Source organism: Gekko japonicus, unplaced genomic scaffold (assembly GCF_001447785.1).
Source record: "Gekko japonicus isolate JY-2015 unplaced genomic scaffold, Gekko_japonicus_V1.1 scaffold179, whole genome shotgun sequence".
NCBI lineage: Eukaryota > Metazoa > Chordata > Lepidosauria > Squamata > Gekkonidae > Gekko > Gekko japonicus.
This window is the reverse complement of record NW_015160213.1, coordinates 1,559,442-1,576,560: the sequence shown is the minus strand read 5'-3', so window position 1 is coordinate 1,576,560 and position 17,119 is coordinate 1,559,442. Positions and strand designations below refer to the sequence as shown.

At 40.9% G+C, this 17,119-nt stretch overlaps 1 protein-coding gene across 1 annotated transcript in view; it reads left to right on the top strand.

Annotated features, from left to right (window-relative positions):
• Positions 1 to 17,119, top strand: part of RNF180 (ring finger protein 180) — an 86,573-nt gene that overhangs the window by 54,887 nt on the left and 14,567 nt on the right. Inside the window, exon 5 of the mRNA XM_015410261.1 lies at positions 10,737 to 10,862. Coding sequence (XP_015265747.1) covers positions 10,737 to 10,862 — 126 coding nt within the window. The remainder of the gene's footprint in view (positions 1 to 10,736; positions 10,863 to 17,119) is intronic.

The window sequence follows — 17,119 nt, the reverse complement described above, 5'->3', positions numbered from 1 at the left end:
AGGTATTGTCTGAAATAAAAACATCATTCGTGGTAGTATGTTCATTTTGACCACTGATATTCTTCCAAGCAACGATAAGTTCAACATGTCCCATTTCTTAATATCTGTTTGTATTTTTGGCCATAATTTTTCATAGTTATTTTTATAAAGGTCAATATTTTTCATTGTCAACTCGATGCCCAGATATTTTATTTTTTTAACTGTTTCACATTGTGTCATCTTCTGTAGTTCTTTTTCCTTCTTCTCCTTCATATTTTTACACATTATTTTAGATTTATTTTTGTTAAGATAAAATCCCGCCAAATCTCCAAATTCTTTTATTCTTTCCATCAATACTGGTAGGTTCTTTATCGGCTCTTCAACCATAAACATTACATCATCTGCAAATGCTCTGTATTTATAAGAAAATCCTTTATTTGTCATACCTTTTAATTCTTTGTCTTCTCTTATTTGTCATAACAGTACTTCCAAAATCCATATAAACAGTGACGGGGACAGCGGACATCCTTGCCTTGTCCCCTTTTCCACTTTAAAATACTCCATTACTTCGTTGTTCACTACTAACGTAGCTCTCTGTTCAGAGTATAAGGCTTCAATTACATTCTTAAATAAGTCTCCTACTTCCGTTCTCCCAATGACACTAAGCATGAAGTCCCAATTTAAATTGTCAAAAGCTTTTTCAGCATCTACAAAGAAAAATCCTACTTCTTTTTCTGGGTGTTTGTCGTAATATTCGATTAGGTCCGTTACCACTCTTATATTGTCTCTTATTTGCTTGTTAGGAAGAAAACCGGCCTGCTCTTCTTCAGTCATTTCCTGCAGGTACAGCTTAATTCTTTCTGAAATTATTCTTGTAAAAATTTTATAATCATTATTTAACAACGAAATTGGCCTGCAGTTTTTCACAATCATTAAATCCTGCTCTTCTTTTGGGATAAGCGAAATTGTTGCTTCTTTCCATGACTCTGGTATTTTCTTTTTTTCTCTTATTTCATTCACCAACAACTCAAAAATTGGGATTAGCTCTTCTTTAAATTTCTTATAATATTTTGCAGTAAAGCCGTCTGGTCCAGGAGCTTTTCCCATCTTTGTGTCTTGGATTGCTTTCTCTCTCTCTTCAGGTTCAGTAGTGATGTTGTGTGTCTGCTTTCAGGTTTGAGATAGCTTTTCTATATATTAGGGGCTGATTTATGCAATTCTGTCCTCCAGTTTTCTCCCTCCGCACATGGGATGGGAACGAGATCATGCTGGAATCCATACATGGGCATAACGTTTGAACAGAACATGCATGCTTAAAATCCAACATACATAGGCCTATAAGGCACAACTTTAGAGAGAATTAGGGAATTGACTGTATGATATTCATTTATCTGCATTGGATTTTACACACAGACTGTTCAAACATTATCTCCACACATGAATGTGCAGTGGCCTCAGGGGTCGGACAGGGGCTTTGTGGTAGGCAAGAAGGGAAAGCAGCCTCTCACTGTCCCACCATGCATTGGAAAGAAACCCAGGGAGCGGGTTATCTGAACTGGGCTTTGACTTCTGCTTAGGATTATTTTTTAAGTTTTTAGGATAATATGCAATATGTATATTATTTTTGGGATTTGAGTTGAAGTTCAGCTATATTGAAAAAGAAAGGTGAGAAGATGTATTGGCAGAAACAATCCACTGGGGGAAAGAGTCAAAGATAAAACCTAGGCTACGTGCAAAATCAGAGGAGTGTAATACAGAAGCATGACCAGAAAAATTAACAGCAAAAGAAAAGAATCATTTAAGTGTTTAGACTATTCTTTTTTACAATGGTTGAACTTTAGTTGGTGCAGAACTACAGGATTAAAATGAGGGGGGAGAAAATATTTTATTAGCATAAAAATGATGTTAAATGCAGAACAGATGAAACAAACTGAAAAGCCGGCCAAAAGCAAACCTTGATAATAGCAAAGATACACCCAGATAGTTCTAGTAACACATATGACACAGCCCAGTTACATGACCAGTCTCAATTCATTTTTAAAATTTCTAGCCTCTCTTTCCAGGTTTCAGAAAGTGTTAATGCCCTTTACAGCAGAAATACATTCATTAAATTATTAAATCGCATTTGCCCACAACAACCATGTAAGTAAAAAACTAAACAACAACAAAAATTTTAAAGTTATACAATACTCACCAGCTGCAAGAGAACTGCATTTTAAAACTCTTGATCAAACACTCTTGATTTGGAAACAGTTTTCTTAAAACCACAGTGTAGTTGCCTGACAGGTCCCTCTGGAGGGAAAACTCCACAGCTGTGGCATCCCCAGAGAATAGGCCCTTCTTTGTCTGGTCTAAGATCTGCTCTCTTGTGTAAAGCATGATGTGAGCAGAGCCTCAGCCCCAAGTCTCTGTGGCTGCTGCAGCCCAGGTTTGTCATCTCTGGCATTCCACTTAGCAGCAGCTGTTAAGGACAAAGCCCTGGAAAACTCTCACAGATAGAAGAAGAGAGAGCAATCCAACAACAGAAACACTACAAGAATTGCTCAGTTTTCACCTCATTGTCAATCAGGAACAGATCGCTGAAAATTAAGATTACAGAGAAAATGAAGACAAAGATCGGTAGTACCAAATATAGCGGAATGCTCTAGATGTATCTGCTAAGAGAAGCCCATTAGAAACAGTGATGATATTTTCAGTTGAGTGATGAGGATAAAAGCCACATCGAAAAGGATTAGTAAATTAGCAGCAATAAATTAAAGGCTGCAGATATAAACCAGGGTGTAGAAGACAATGAAAGCAGACAAATAGGATGCTGTGTAGATCTAGAAAAGAAACCACAGCATATTTAAATTCCGAGAGAGAGAAAGCAGTGGAGACCAAAAAATGAGTTAAAGAAGGCAACAAGAGGTACGTTTCAGTTTATAAAAGAGATGACTAAGGGTGAGCATGATAGAGATTTATAACATTGTGCACAGAGTAGGGAGAGTGGGTAGAGAAAACTTTTCCCCCAAAATACTAGAACTTGGGGGCATCCAATGAAGTTGATGGGCAATAGATTCGGGATGGATAAAAGGAAGTACTTCTTTACTGAATGAGTGGTTAAAATGTGAAATTTGCTGCCAGAGAATGCAGCGATGGCCGTAAGTGCGGACAGTTTTAAAAGGAGATTAGACGGATTCATGGAGGATAGGTCTATCAGTGGCTACTAGCCATGGTGACTAAGGGAACCTCCAAATTCAGAAGCGGTAAGCCTCTGAATACAAGTGCCAGGAAGCAACATCAGGGGAAGGCCTCAGCCTCTACGCCCTGCTGTTGGTCCTTCAATCTAACCGGTTGGCCACTGTGTCAAACATGATGCTGGACTAGATGGAACGCTTGTCTGATCCAGCAGGGCTCTTCTTATGTTCTCATGTTCTTAATTAGAAGGCAGCTGACAAAATAACCTTGTGGCAGCAAGGAGGGGAGAAAACCCCAGAAGGTAGAGTCATACTCTGCAACATTATGCTTTCCTCAAAGTTAATCCAGATATGAGGTATCTCTGTTTATACTTGACATTAATTTATGTTTAAAGTAGTAGTACAAATAAGTCCAGACTAAATTCTCCATCTTTTATTTGTTTATTTACCAATGGCAACATTTAATATATGAATTCTTTTTTAAATTAAGAAATTGGTATTTTCTTATTTCCAGGGAACATAAATGATTGTTTCCAGAAGTAAATACAGTGCTTTAAACTATAATTGTGTGTGTAATGTATCCTACCTATAAGCAGACAGGGAAATGTATTTTATTCATCCTCTGGAAACTGACTCTCTTGTTATACGCATTATACAAAAAAGGAAATTATCTGGTTGTCTCACTGTTACATTTTAGCACATGCCAAATCATCCAAGAAGAGTATTTATAATGTGATAGGTTGTAAAATTAATAAATTAGGGATAAAAGGATTGCATTGGGTTAGTCTAAAAATGCATAATTACTTTCTCTTAGCAGAGTTCTGCAGTCCTTTGAAAGATTTTAAGAAAATTATTTCCAAGATTGATCTGTACGTGGAGACTGTTCAAGCACAGTTTGACAGCTTTCTATACTAATGATATCTACAGTGTCATTGTATGCAGAGGTACTCCAGTCTAACTCAGTTGAAACTAATGGGCTTAAACTGGAGTAACTGCATAGAATCGTACTGTAAGTTCCCCTACTTTTCATAGAATCATAGAGTTGGAAGGGATCTCCAGGGTCATCTAGTCCAACCCCCTGCACAATGCAGGAAATTCATAAATACCTCCCCCACACCCCCAGTGACCACTGTTTCATGCCCCAACGATGACAAAAAACCTCCAGGATCTCCAGCCAAACTGGCCTGGAGAAAAATTGCTTCCTGACCCCAAGTGGCGATCAGCATTTCCCTGGGCATGTAAGAAAGGGCCACAAGAACTAAACACAGATGCAACCCTTCCTGCCCTTCGTCTCCTGATCTGCCTAAGTTCAGAGAGTAAGCATTGCTGTCAGATGGCCATCTAGCCTCTGTTTGAAAACCTCCAAAGAAGGAGAGCCTCCCAAGGAAGCCTGTTCCACTCAGGAACCACTCTGTCAAGAAGTTCTTCCTAATGTTTAGCCAAAAACTCTTCTGATTTAATTTCAACCTGTTGGTTCTGGTCCAACCTCCTGAGGCAACAGAAAACAACTCTGCACCATCCTCTATATGACAGCCCTTCAAGTACTTGAAGATGGTTATAATATCACCTCTCAGTCCTCTCCTCTCCAGTCTAAACATACCCAACTCCTTCAGCCTTTCTTCATAGGACTTGGTCTCTAGATCCCTTACCATCTTCGTTGCCCTCCTCTGGACACTTTCCCGCTTGTCTATATCTTTCTTAAATTGTGGTGCCCAAAACTGAACACAATACTTTAGGTGAGGTCTAACCAGAGCAGAGTAAAGTGGTACCATCACTTTGCGTGATCTGGACACTATACTTCTGTTGATACAGCCCAAAATTGCATTTGCCTTGTTAGCTACCACATCACGCTGCTGACTCATGTTCAGGGTATGGTCGACTAAGAACCCTAGATCCTTTTCGCACATACTACTGCCATGACAAGTCTCCCCCATCCTATAATTATGCATTTGGTATTTCCTACCGAAATGCAGAACTTTACATTTAGCCTCATTGACATTCATTTTATTTGTTTTAGCCCAGTTTTCCAGCCTGTCAGGATCATCCTGTATCCTGACTACCCTTCCAATTTAGTACCATCTGCAAATTTAATAAGCATTCCCTGTATTCCTTCATCCAAATCATTGATAAAGATGTTGAATAAAACAGGTCCCAGGATAGATCCTTGAGGCACTCCACTTGTCAAACCTCTCTAAGAGGATGAGGAATCATTCACAAGCACTCTTTGGGTGCAATCTGTCAACCAATTACAGATCTACCTAACGGTCATAAGATCCAAACCACATTTTACCAATTTGTTAACAAGAATATTATGTAGAACCTTATCAAAAGCCTTACTGAAATCAAGATAAACTATGTCTACAGCATTCCCCTGATCCAGCAAGGTAGTAACTTTCTCAAAAAAGAGATAAGGTTAGTCTAACATGATTTGTTCTTGAGAAACCCATGCTGGCTCTTAGTAATCACAGCCGTCCTTTCTAAAACCTCAAGGACTGTATGTTTAATTATTTTAAAAAAAACTTTCCCAAGTATAAACATTAAGCTGATGGGTTGGTAGTTACCCGGATCCTTCGTTTTCCCCTTCTTGAAGATGGGGACAACTTTTGCCCTTCTCCAATCTTCTGGCATCTCACTTGTTCTCCAGGAATTCCCCAGAATAATGGACAGAGGCTCAGAAATTACATCTTTGAGTTCTTTTAGAACCCTTGGATGCAGTTCATCTGGCCCCGAGGACCTAATTTCATTTAAAGAAACTAGGTGTTTATGTATTACCCCTATGCTGCTCCTAGGTTGCAACTCCCTTCCCTCATCATGTGTTCTGTTTTTGCCATGTTGAGCACCATGTCCCTCACAAGAGAAGACTGAGGAAAAGTAGGAATTGAGCCGTTCTGCCTTGTCTTCATCACCTGTTACAATTTCACTTTCCTATCCCTGCAATGGGTCTACCATGTCCTTGCTCTTTTTCTTGCTTTGAACATTTTTTAAAAAACCTTTTTTGTTGTTTTTAGCATCTTGCTAGCCTAAGCTCATACTGAGCTTTAGCTTTCCTAACTCTCTACAAGCACTGGTTATTTGTTTATATTCATCCTTGGTTATAAGGCCCTCCTTCCACTTTCTGAATGAGTCTGTTTTATTTCTCAAGTCTTTAGAAAGCTGTTTATAGAGCCACCTTAGCCTCTTTAGGCTCCTCCGATTTTTCCTTCTCATAGGAATTGCTTCTGATTGTGCCGTCAGTATTTTGCTTTTAAGAAACTCCCATCCCTCTTGAACTCCCTTCTCCTTAATTATTTCTGACCATGGGATTTTAACCAGCATAAGCATAACTTTAAGTTTGTCAAAATTTGCTTTCCTGAAGTCCAACCTATATGTCTATGTACAGCCTTTCCCTTCCCCAAGACTGTAAATTCCAAAATTACATGGTCACTACCCAGGGTGCCCACTACCTTTCACCTTGTCAACCAGCTCTTCCCTGTTGGTAAGAATCAAGTCCAAGATAGCAGATACCCTTGTTTCCTTCTCCACTTTCTGGAAAATGAAGCTGTCAGCAAGGCAAGTCAGGAATTTATTGGACCTTTCATTTTTAGCAAAGTTGGACTTCCAACAGATATCTGAGTAATTGAAATCTTCTATGACCACTGTGTCCCATCTCTTTGAGAACTTTGTAATCTCTTCTAGGAGTGTCTCATCCAAACCCTCTGCCTGACTTGGTGGTCTATAGCAGACCCCACCATAATATCACTATTATTTCATATTCCTTTTATTTTTACCCAGAAACTATCAACTGGACTTGCATGCTCAATATCCTTTACATATAATGCAACTCCTCCGCCCTTCCTTATTTGTCTGTCCCTTTCAGTTAACCTATGCATATTTACTCAGAAATGAGTTCCATTGTTCTCAGTGGGACTTACTCCCAGCCAGGCAAGTGTGCACAGGATTGTAGCAGTTGGGAATTTAATTCAGGAATTTCAGTTCTCCTGGTAGTTTATTTTTCTTAATCCAGTGACAATCAGAATCTCAGCAAAGGCTATTTCTTTGGTGATTCTTAATAGTACTTTAATAAAATATATACCCCTAATTATGCTGTTGTATAACATCAAAGACATCCAGTGGAAGCAGCTGTTTTTCTTATTAGAGGCTAAAAATTTGCAATTGCACATGTCTACCACCCCCCGCTTTCAACCTGAAAGAACATGATGCAGAAGAGAAATATGGACACAAACTTCACAGCAGCTTCTTCATAGCCAGATTTGGTGAATAGTAAACCAGGAGTGAGTCAGAAACAAAGGTAGTAGATCTCTTAACAGACAGCTTAACTTATTGTTGCCCTGTTACAAGAACCACAGCATAATGAGTCCATCTGTCATAAGTCAGTCTGTGCTGGCTCAGATTTCTCAGAGGAAGAGCTACCTGCTAGCCCTTAGTTGATAATTGAACAGCTGGCTGCAGCTGGCTCTGACCAAGGAGAAAAGCGATCAGGTTACTAGCTGATCAGGAGTCACAGTATACACCTTGTAGCTCTGAAGCAGTAAACAAGTCTTCAGCAGACACTCCCAGCCCAACTAGCTCACCCACATCCTTGCAGTGCTGATGCTGCCAGAGATGCTTAGAGTTGCAAGAAAGAAGATGAGGTATGAGACCCATGGCCCATCGTCAGCTGTCAATTGACGAGATGAGTAAGTAGTTTCAGGATGACTGCCAAGGAATTGGCTGGAAGTTTAGCTCTCTAAGACTTCACTATAAATTCAGCTGGGAGAAGCAGCAGTTTGTGGATGCAACAAGTATACTTTGCTGCTATGGGACCTGACACCTGGCTTTTCTAGAATCCCTGCTCTTGGACTGGATTCACTGTCTGGAACTCTTTGACCCTAGACTGGAATTTGGTATACTTGTTATCTGGAACCCTGAACTTTTGGACTGGACTTTGGTTACTCTCTGCAACCTTGCCTGTGACCTGCCCTGCTGGACCTCAGCCTACATATTTTGGGGGAGCTACATCAGCACACCATTGTTTGTGGAGAAAACCTAGCCTTTCCAGTACCTCTAAAGCCTGTTTTCACAGAGAAAGAAAAGATTTGGCCATGTATTGTAAGCTATTTGAAGACTGTAGAAGAGCAGCAAACTCCAGAAGGTAATAAACTGAAAACAGCCATGGGGTGCAACCATATAATGTTTGTGGAGAGGGCTCCTTCACTGCATACCTTCAATTGCACAGACTATAATGGAGATATATCTGCTTATTTGTAATTTTCCATAGGCTTTCTCTCCTGGGTTTCAGTCCATTATACAACTGTTTAAGTCCTACTGCTGTCAAAACATTGTTCTGTACCTCCAGTTAACATAAAGCCATAAATAAATAAAATGCACTGAATTCCTATCTTGGGCAACAGGGCAAATGGATATCTGAGGCATCGCCAAAGAGTTGCATGCAAGCAAAGGGTATTATGTAGTTCATCTTATGCATGCTTACTGTAAATTCCGTGAGACTTACTCTCAGGCAAGCTTGCACAGAATTGCAACAGAAATCTTTAAATTGTAGACTTCAGTTGTGTATCTCAAAATGAGTTTGAGATTCTTACATTTCAAGTGTGAGTTCCCATGCAACATAGAAAAGTGTTCAAAAAACACAAATAAAAAACATAGTTATATGATTACATGGGCTGGATACTTTGTCATTGGTATTTGTGGCAGACCAGCCCCACTGATTTGCAGTCCCTGCTCTGTCTTGCCTTCTGAGGTGTTTGGACACCAGCGGTCATCCATGTATCCACCAGCCATGTGCCAACCACCCAGCTTACCCAGCCCTTGAAGGGGCTTTTCTCTCCCTCTTTCAGTTCATTCACTGTCTCCACCTGGCCTTTATAGGGGCCAGGTCTCCCAACTTCCCTTCCCTGTGGTGCCATTTTAAGGCCTCACCTCATTCTTGTGTCTCCTGCTACCATGCATCTGGTCATGACAGGGACAGCATACTTCACTTGCACACCCCTGGGAGATTAGCAGCTTGCCAATTGATCCCCCCCCTCCCATTTAAAACAGCATATTTGGTTGATGGAGCTCTGTGTGGTACAGAGAACAACTAAAAATTATAAAACATGTATTTAAAAGAAAAGGCTTACAACAGATTGAGCAAGGGATCCAAAAGAAAAGTGTAAATACACAATTCCTTTGTCCCTTACTCTGTACATGCCCCAGCTGATTTTATTCTAAGGCAGACTCTGTTACTTAGATGTTACAGTGGTTTTAAAATTTTCCCATTACCTTGGAGTCTTTGTTCAGGCTTGCAGTCCCCCACATGGCAATGGCAGCTGCTGCTAGCAGGCACCCAGGTATGAGACCTCCTTTTGCCTAGATGGAATAAACAAAAAAGACCTCCCCCTGTGTGCCAAGGGGATTTGTTATTTCTGTCTGCCCACCCCTTGTGGGGGTCAATGAAGACTTTCCTGAAGTCTCCAGGAAGGGATGTTCTAACATTTTCAGTCCTCCAAATCTTTGCCTCCCACTAGGTGTCATCTTCTAGCTGGAGGGATGAGCAGACCATTTCATTGTCTCCATCCAGGGAGCAATTAGCATCTCTAAATCCTGGCAGGGTGAGGCTTGACTTTCCTCTCCTGCCTGTACTCTGCTAAAAAGAGATTAAAACTTTGTAAAACTAAAGGTGAAGGTTTTGTACAGTCCAAATGTGACAGGCCCTATCTTGGAACCAGAAGTATCCATACAGCCCATTACATTTTTGGTGACTAAGGTTTGTCTAGAACTGTAAACTTTACCCTTAGCTACAAGGTATTTTTTGGTAGCAAGTGTAAAGGCTTGGGGTTTGCTGCCATGATGTGAATTTTGTGGTGAGCAAGATGAACACGGGAGATCACTGTGGCAGGAGGTGTATGTAAATAACAAAGATTTGTTTACAGAACAGAGAAGCAGTGCAAGTCTCCAGATAGGCAAAGAATAAACCTGGCTGAAAGACATAAATTTAAGATAGTTATATCTTCAGAGTGTGGCTTTAATTCTCTTTAATGCTTTCAAGTTATGAACTGGCTTTAACTGACTAGCTACTAGTTTGGATCCTTTCACACTCACAGCATTCCATCTATACCACCCTGCCCTTTCCCAAGAGTCAGAATAAACAGAATGAGCTCATTACCAGAGACAGGCCTAACAACTGGGTATTCTATCCTCTACCAGACTTAGAGCTAAACCACTCTGCCACATTACCAGTCAGAGCTACCCTTCAAACCATCAGACCCTAGACTATCACTTGCACTCTACTTGAGGCAGAACTGAACTAAACTGCCTCTGTCCTTCCCTCCAACATTCCATCCCCCTTCTGAAAGGTGATTGGATGCTGGGGCAGCACTCCCATAGGCTCAGTGATGAAACAGATAAGTAGCTCTTTTCCCCTTCAGTGGCAGGACAGCCTCCCGTCTGTCACACCAAACTTCCAAAGTACAATTAATTTATTCACAATCTTAATTTCGTGTACTAACATGTTTCCTAAGAAATCTTTCTCTTCAAGTCTTTGTGAGTTTGAAGAAATCTGAATATCTTTAATAATTACAATCTTTTTCTTCCCTTGCATCACAGAACTGAACAATGCCACAAAAGCTCGGTTTCCTATGGAATATATGAAATTAAAGGAAATTTTTCAAGAATCAAGTTTAGCAAACTGGCCTCTGCCCAGCTGCAAAAAAGCATTGAGAGTTATTGAAGGTAAGAAAAGCACAGCTGATTTGTTTGCCCTTGTGTTTCAGATAGGATTGCCATGTCCCCTCACCATCGCAGCAGGGGATTTGGGGGGCATTCAGGGGGTGGGCAGGATGTTGCATGTGACATCCCTGATGCGATGATGTCACCCAGAAGTGACATCATCATGTCAGCGACATTGCACATGACACTCTAATTTTTGGGCAAACCTCTATGGGGGTTTTACCTTCAAAACAATAGAAGAGTTTGCCCAAAAACCAGAGGGTCGCCATGCAACTTCCCCAGCACAATGACGTAACCCAGAGTGACATCACATCGGGGGCGTCATGCAATGACAACCCTGTTTGGGGATGGGGTGGATCAAAAACCCCAAAAGCAAAGGAACCACCGCTGTGACATTGGGACTAACAACCCTCACTTCAGAGAACTTAGAGTGCAGTATTTTCACATTTGTACTTGCCTGATAATAAGGGCACATTTTCTTATTTGTGTGTTTTCTAAAGTAATTCTGTTATCCCACCTGATGATGGGTTACAGAAAAGGAAGACATACTTTAATGAAGGCTTGGTCTTCCCAATGTGAGGTCCCGTTCACACTGGCCAGAGAACGTGGGGGGGAGGCGTGGCTTTCCGCTGCACCACACTTGTGACCCGGCCGAACGCAATCAGATGCGATGGCAGGGAATCGGGGGTAGCAGTTTGTCGGCGCACATGCGGCGCTGGAGCGATCAGATGGAGGACGTCCGTCTGTGGTCCGTCGCAAGCGTAAAATAGTAGAGTTTCTGCGGTAGCTTTTAACTCCGGATCTTTGGTGGGATGCGACGGCTTGCCAACGGGTGTGTGACGCTTGCCAGATGTGCTTGTGTGATTGCGCCTGTTAAATCCGCCCGGCATCCGTGAGTATTTGTGTGTGTTCGGAGCCTAAGTTCAATGGATAAAGGAACATGAAGACTGGAAACACTGGAACTTACAGTTTTAACCCATAGTTTCTTCCATTTCTGGCCTCAGTTGTTGCAAATCTTCCTTTGATGCTCTTTCTGCAACCGTTCACCCACAAGGCTTGCAATCCAGAGAACTTGACATATTTAATATTAATTCAGGAGAATATTCTGCAGATGTTGTGGCTCCTGCTAATTCTTTCTCTAGTCTGTCCATCCTCCTCTCCCTCATCTATTATAGAACAATGTCCCACTTACTCTAGCAAGTGGAGGGAGACCAGGGAAGAAATGGACTGTGGTGTGTCAGCTGCATGGTCTTCCACGGCATCACTTATATTAAACATAAATTAGGTTTTCCAGTTGCACCTGGCAGCCCATACATCTCATTGAGACCCTCTTCTCCTCGCCCCTCCATCTGCTGTTCCTGAGTCTCTGATTTCTTGTGTTTCTTCAAAGGTTTAGGTTCTGTGGCCGTGGGTCCTGTATTTGGAAGAAGACAGCTTATAAATAAACAGATACTTGAATGAGCTTACCAAAAATATCTGTGATAATAAACAGCCGTGTTAATTTTGAAAGGACAAATATCTTTCCATCAGTCCTTTTCCTATCATAACATAAAATTATGTAGTTAATATCCCCTCCTCACCCCTTTTCTACCCTTGGTAGGCTTATAGAAAAGCAGTAGTTTTAAATTATCAGTGGTTGTGCAAGTAAGCTACCTGTCCTTGACACCCACAATATGTGCCTGTTATGTATGAGAGAAAGTCATTGTGCCAAATTCACAAGGCAATCTCGGAGGAACCGCATCTCCAGATTTACGGCATGCTTTGGCAGCAATCTTTTATCACCACAAAAAAAATAAAAGCCTCAACTGAACCTAGTGACTCAGGTGCCCTGTGCTGAGCCAGCTCTGCCCCCATTGTCCTTTGTTCCCAGAGCCAGGACACTACAAACAGCTTATTTGCCTACAACTCAGGCTGTGGCACTTGGAACCGAAGGACAGTCAGCTGACAAACAAGCTCCATCTTGACTGTGCTGAAGGACCCAAGTGACTCAATAGCAGCAAGAGCTCAACTGGACAGCAGAAATAAGCTTACCAAAATCACCCAGAGTCTTGGAGATTCCTGTACTGCCCCTTCTGATGTCAACTATAGCATCTAGCACAGTAATAAAACTGCTGCCCACTTTGATTCCAATATTGAACATATTGCTGGTAGAAGATGCATTGGCCCTGGAGCATTTCTAATAACTCCTTTCAAGGTAGCACGGTATTCTGTGTTGCTTTATTCCCAGAAACCATTGCTTCATCCCTTGTGAAGGTTTAGTAAAGTTCAAGTAGAATTCACCTCACCTCTTCAACAGTGAAAAGATCAGCTCCCATATTATCTGTCAGATGACCTTAGAGAGAGACCGATATTGTTACTCTAACAGACATCACCTATTTAGATGCTATGATGGGCCCTCCTGTACATGGCAAGATTAAGGCGACTCACATCAATACCATCTTGGCAGTAATTGGGTCAACTGTGCTCCTAACACTGAGATCACTTCTATAGCTTTAAATTGGCATGCCTAACATAAGTACATTGATGAAGATCTCCCCTTTAACATCATACTGTCATGGAGGAATCCTCCTTCCTCATGAGATAGAAGTAACAAACCAGAATGAAATCAGCAGGCCAATCTAACCAGGGTTTTTGACATTATCCTGTCTTCTGTCTCTTCACTGGTGATTGCAACTTTTCACCCTGTAGCCCGGCATACAGTTCCAGGTACTAGTCACTGTAAATTCATCCTTATTGGTTGGGGAGCCCCCTGTGTGGACCAACAGCTCATTGACTCTTGCAGAAGCGAGCATACAAATCAGTTCCCTTGAACTCCTTGCAGTAGGAAATTACTTCTCTACTCTATTTACTTCCTTGATTAGAAAATGCATCTGCTGCCTCTCCAGAGATCCACTTGATACCAGTGGTCAAATTATCACAGATAATGTGGCAACAAAAGTTTGAATAAAGGAGGACTCAATATCTATGACTCTACACACCATCATCCTGGACATTTGGTACTGGTGCATTCACTTCAACATCCTATTCATAACTATACACCTCCCAGCTATATACAACCTCAAGAGAGTTACATTCAGTAGAGGAAGAACAGTGGCATGTCAATGGCTTCTTCATTCTCTCTATCTCACTCCACTTTTTGTTCAGCAAATATCACAGACTGACTGATTGCTCACTTGTGACAAGAAGAAATGTTTCAAGTACTTCAGTAGGGGAGGTGTTGGAAAGGACCTCAAAGGAGATGCTTTCTTTTTTCATTGGGGATATGTTTTCACCTCTGTTTTGTATGGCAGAAAATTATTGGGCCATACAAAGTGTCCTGCATTCTTATAGCTCCATATTGGTCAAGACCATCTTTATTAACCCAACTCCAACAACTGTCAAAGGGTCACCTTCTCCATCTTATAATTCACTACAGCCTACTCACCTAAAGCAATGGGGAACATCCTCCAAAATAACAGCATGGAGGATCCATCCCTAGTTACATATCCATCATCTGTCTGCAAGGTCTGCAATTCAAACTGCTGCATCAGAGGAAATGGTATATATTCCCTACCTACAACACACTCTACTCCATCTCTCTTCCCAAAGAGTCAAAATGTGTTTTGTTTTTTTAAGTGGGCTGTAAAATTTAACCTCCAGGTTGGATCCCATTCACTGCATAGAGGTTCTCCCTGGTTCCCTTAAAATTACTTTGAAAATCTTTTAAGTTAGTGGCAACCTGCTCTCAGACATCTTTTGTTCAACACTGCAAAATAAACTAGTGACCTTTGAGTCAATACTTCAATCTGACATCGCTTTTCTGCCAAGAGTGATTTCTGTATTCCAGCCCTCAAAGTATGTTGTGCTGCCAATATTCTTCCGTCGTCCCTAGATGATAGACAGTGAATATTTCATAATTTAGATGTGCAATGAGCTGTGTTCTTTTACACGAAGAGTTTCAGAAAAGCTGGCAATATTTTCTGATGCTACAGAGGACCTAGAAGGGTTCCAGAGGATCCATTCCAAAACCATCCAAGTAGATCACCTCTGCCATTTCTCTGTGCTATCCATTAGAAGGATAACCTCTGCCTTCATGTGTCCTGGACCTAAATTTGAGTCCTGTAGCACTTAGAGTGTCCACATTTACATTACCTGATCCATTTCCACATTAGTTGCCTCTCTCAGAGGTATACATCTACATTACGTCTGCAAAGCTGCAAACACAGTCCATATTTTTAGCATTTATCTTTATTATGGACCATAGCTTAACACTTATCCTGGCCTGCTTGCTGGACATTTTAATGGGGGAAGGCTGGTTCAAGTGGGACACCATTTGTACAAACTCCTCCTGCAGCCATCAGCAACCTGGCAGTGTAGCTAACGTATCTTCACCCTGAGCTCTCTTCCTGGTCCCTTAAGGGGATCTTCAATCTTGGGGACAGTATATGGTGAATGATGAGATGCAAGGCAGACACACAATGAGGACTTCAGCTAACATTATCTGTGAATATCCCAGCTCTCTGGTAGGCAGCATCTTACGATGGCTTGAGGTACATCCTATGTAGCAAAATCTGCTGTTGATTTGGGAGTATTCAGAATTGTTCTGCAGTGGTCAACTGCTGGCTCACATTGAGGATCTTTTTTGAGGGCTCTGTATTCAAAGCTGAAAAGCCCATTGACACAAAAGTGTTCCTCAAATAGCTCCTTTAAAACAGAGTCAGTTGAGGTCATTCTTTTGACAATGAATGCCGTAAGAAATGTTCCTTGGCCTATGACATTTTGTAATACTGCTCAAGGCAAAATTTACTACAAGCAAAGATTATTTTTCTCCTATTTCAGTAAATGCTATTGTTCTGTTGTGCTTGTGCTGACATCATATTTTATCATATAATTGGCATAAAATACAGCACAGAACATACACTGTTGTATCATTTTTTGCTGAATTTCACTTTGAAAAGAGTAATAGTACAGTTCAAGGAACCCTAAGGATTATTGTTCAGTTTCTTGCTCTCTACCAGTATATTCTATACCTAAAGCATTCAGCCAAGATTTCTGTTTAACCTTTTCTTGAAAAATGATGAGCCTACCCACCAAAGTACTTTCAGTGGCTTTTGTTATTACCTGCCCCTTTTCCTTTAAGAGTATTAAATTTATAATAGTTCATATGTATAGCGAACCTAAACAGCATGATAAAAAGTAGAGACATCACCCTGCCAACAAAAGTCCGCATGGTCAAAGCAATGGTATTCCCAGTAGTCATGTATGGCTGCGAAAGTTGGACTATAAGGAAGGCCGAGTGCTAAAGAATAGATTCTTTTGAACTATGGTGCTAGAGAAGACTCTTGAGAGTCCTTTGGATTGCAAGAAGATCAAATCAGTCAATCCTAAAAGAAATCAACCCTGACTGTTCCCTGAAAGGCCAGATAATGAAACTGAAGCTCAAATACTTTGGCCACCAAATGAGAAGAGAGCACTCTCTGGAGAAGACCCTGATGCTGGGAAAGATTGAAGGTCAAAGAAGACGGGGGCGGCAAAGGATGAGATGGTTAGACAGTGTCATAGATGCAACTTACATGAAATTGAGCAAACTTCAGAGGACGGTGGAAGACAGGAGGGCCTGGCGTGATCTTACTTTGCGAAGAGTCGGACTCGACTGTGCGACTGAACAACAACAACAAATGTATAGCTTCTTTTCCCCATTTTCTGTGGATAATCATCCATTTCAAATCTAATTTCTGTATTGACTATATTCTTACTAGTATGATAGTAGCCATAATGTGCACCAACTGCATTCTCCCTTTACCACTCTCTAATTTGAGTCAACAAACTCAAAGCAGAACCCAAGTTGTTTGTGTTCCACGAGTTGATCTGAACAACAGAAAATGGTTTCCAAGACAATAACATCTCAGAGATTATTAAAAAGCAAAGAACATGTATAAGATTGTGCTCAATTTTTTTCCAGCAAAAACCTCTCTAGTGTTATCACCCTAATTCCATTTCAGTGTCTGTAAACTACTTGCTAGCTTTTCTTTCTAAATTCTGTCTCTTAGGACTGATAAAATATTTATAACATCTCTAAAGCCTTTTAGGTTACTACCCCCCCAAGACTTCTGTGGGCCATGTTTTAAACATGACGCATTATGTTTCTTTTTTCACCTTTCAAGACTTTCAGAACATTCTGAGTAGACAATAGGATACCTGTCTTCAGACAGAATGTGAACATTCCTCATTTAAAAAAAAATCCACTGTAAAAAAAAGCACAGCATGAAATAATCCATGAC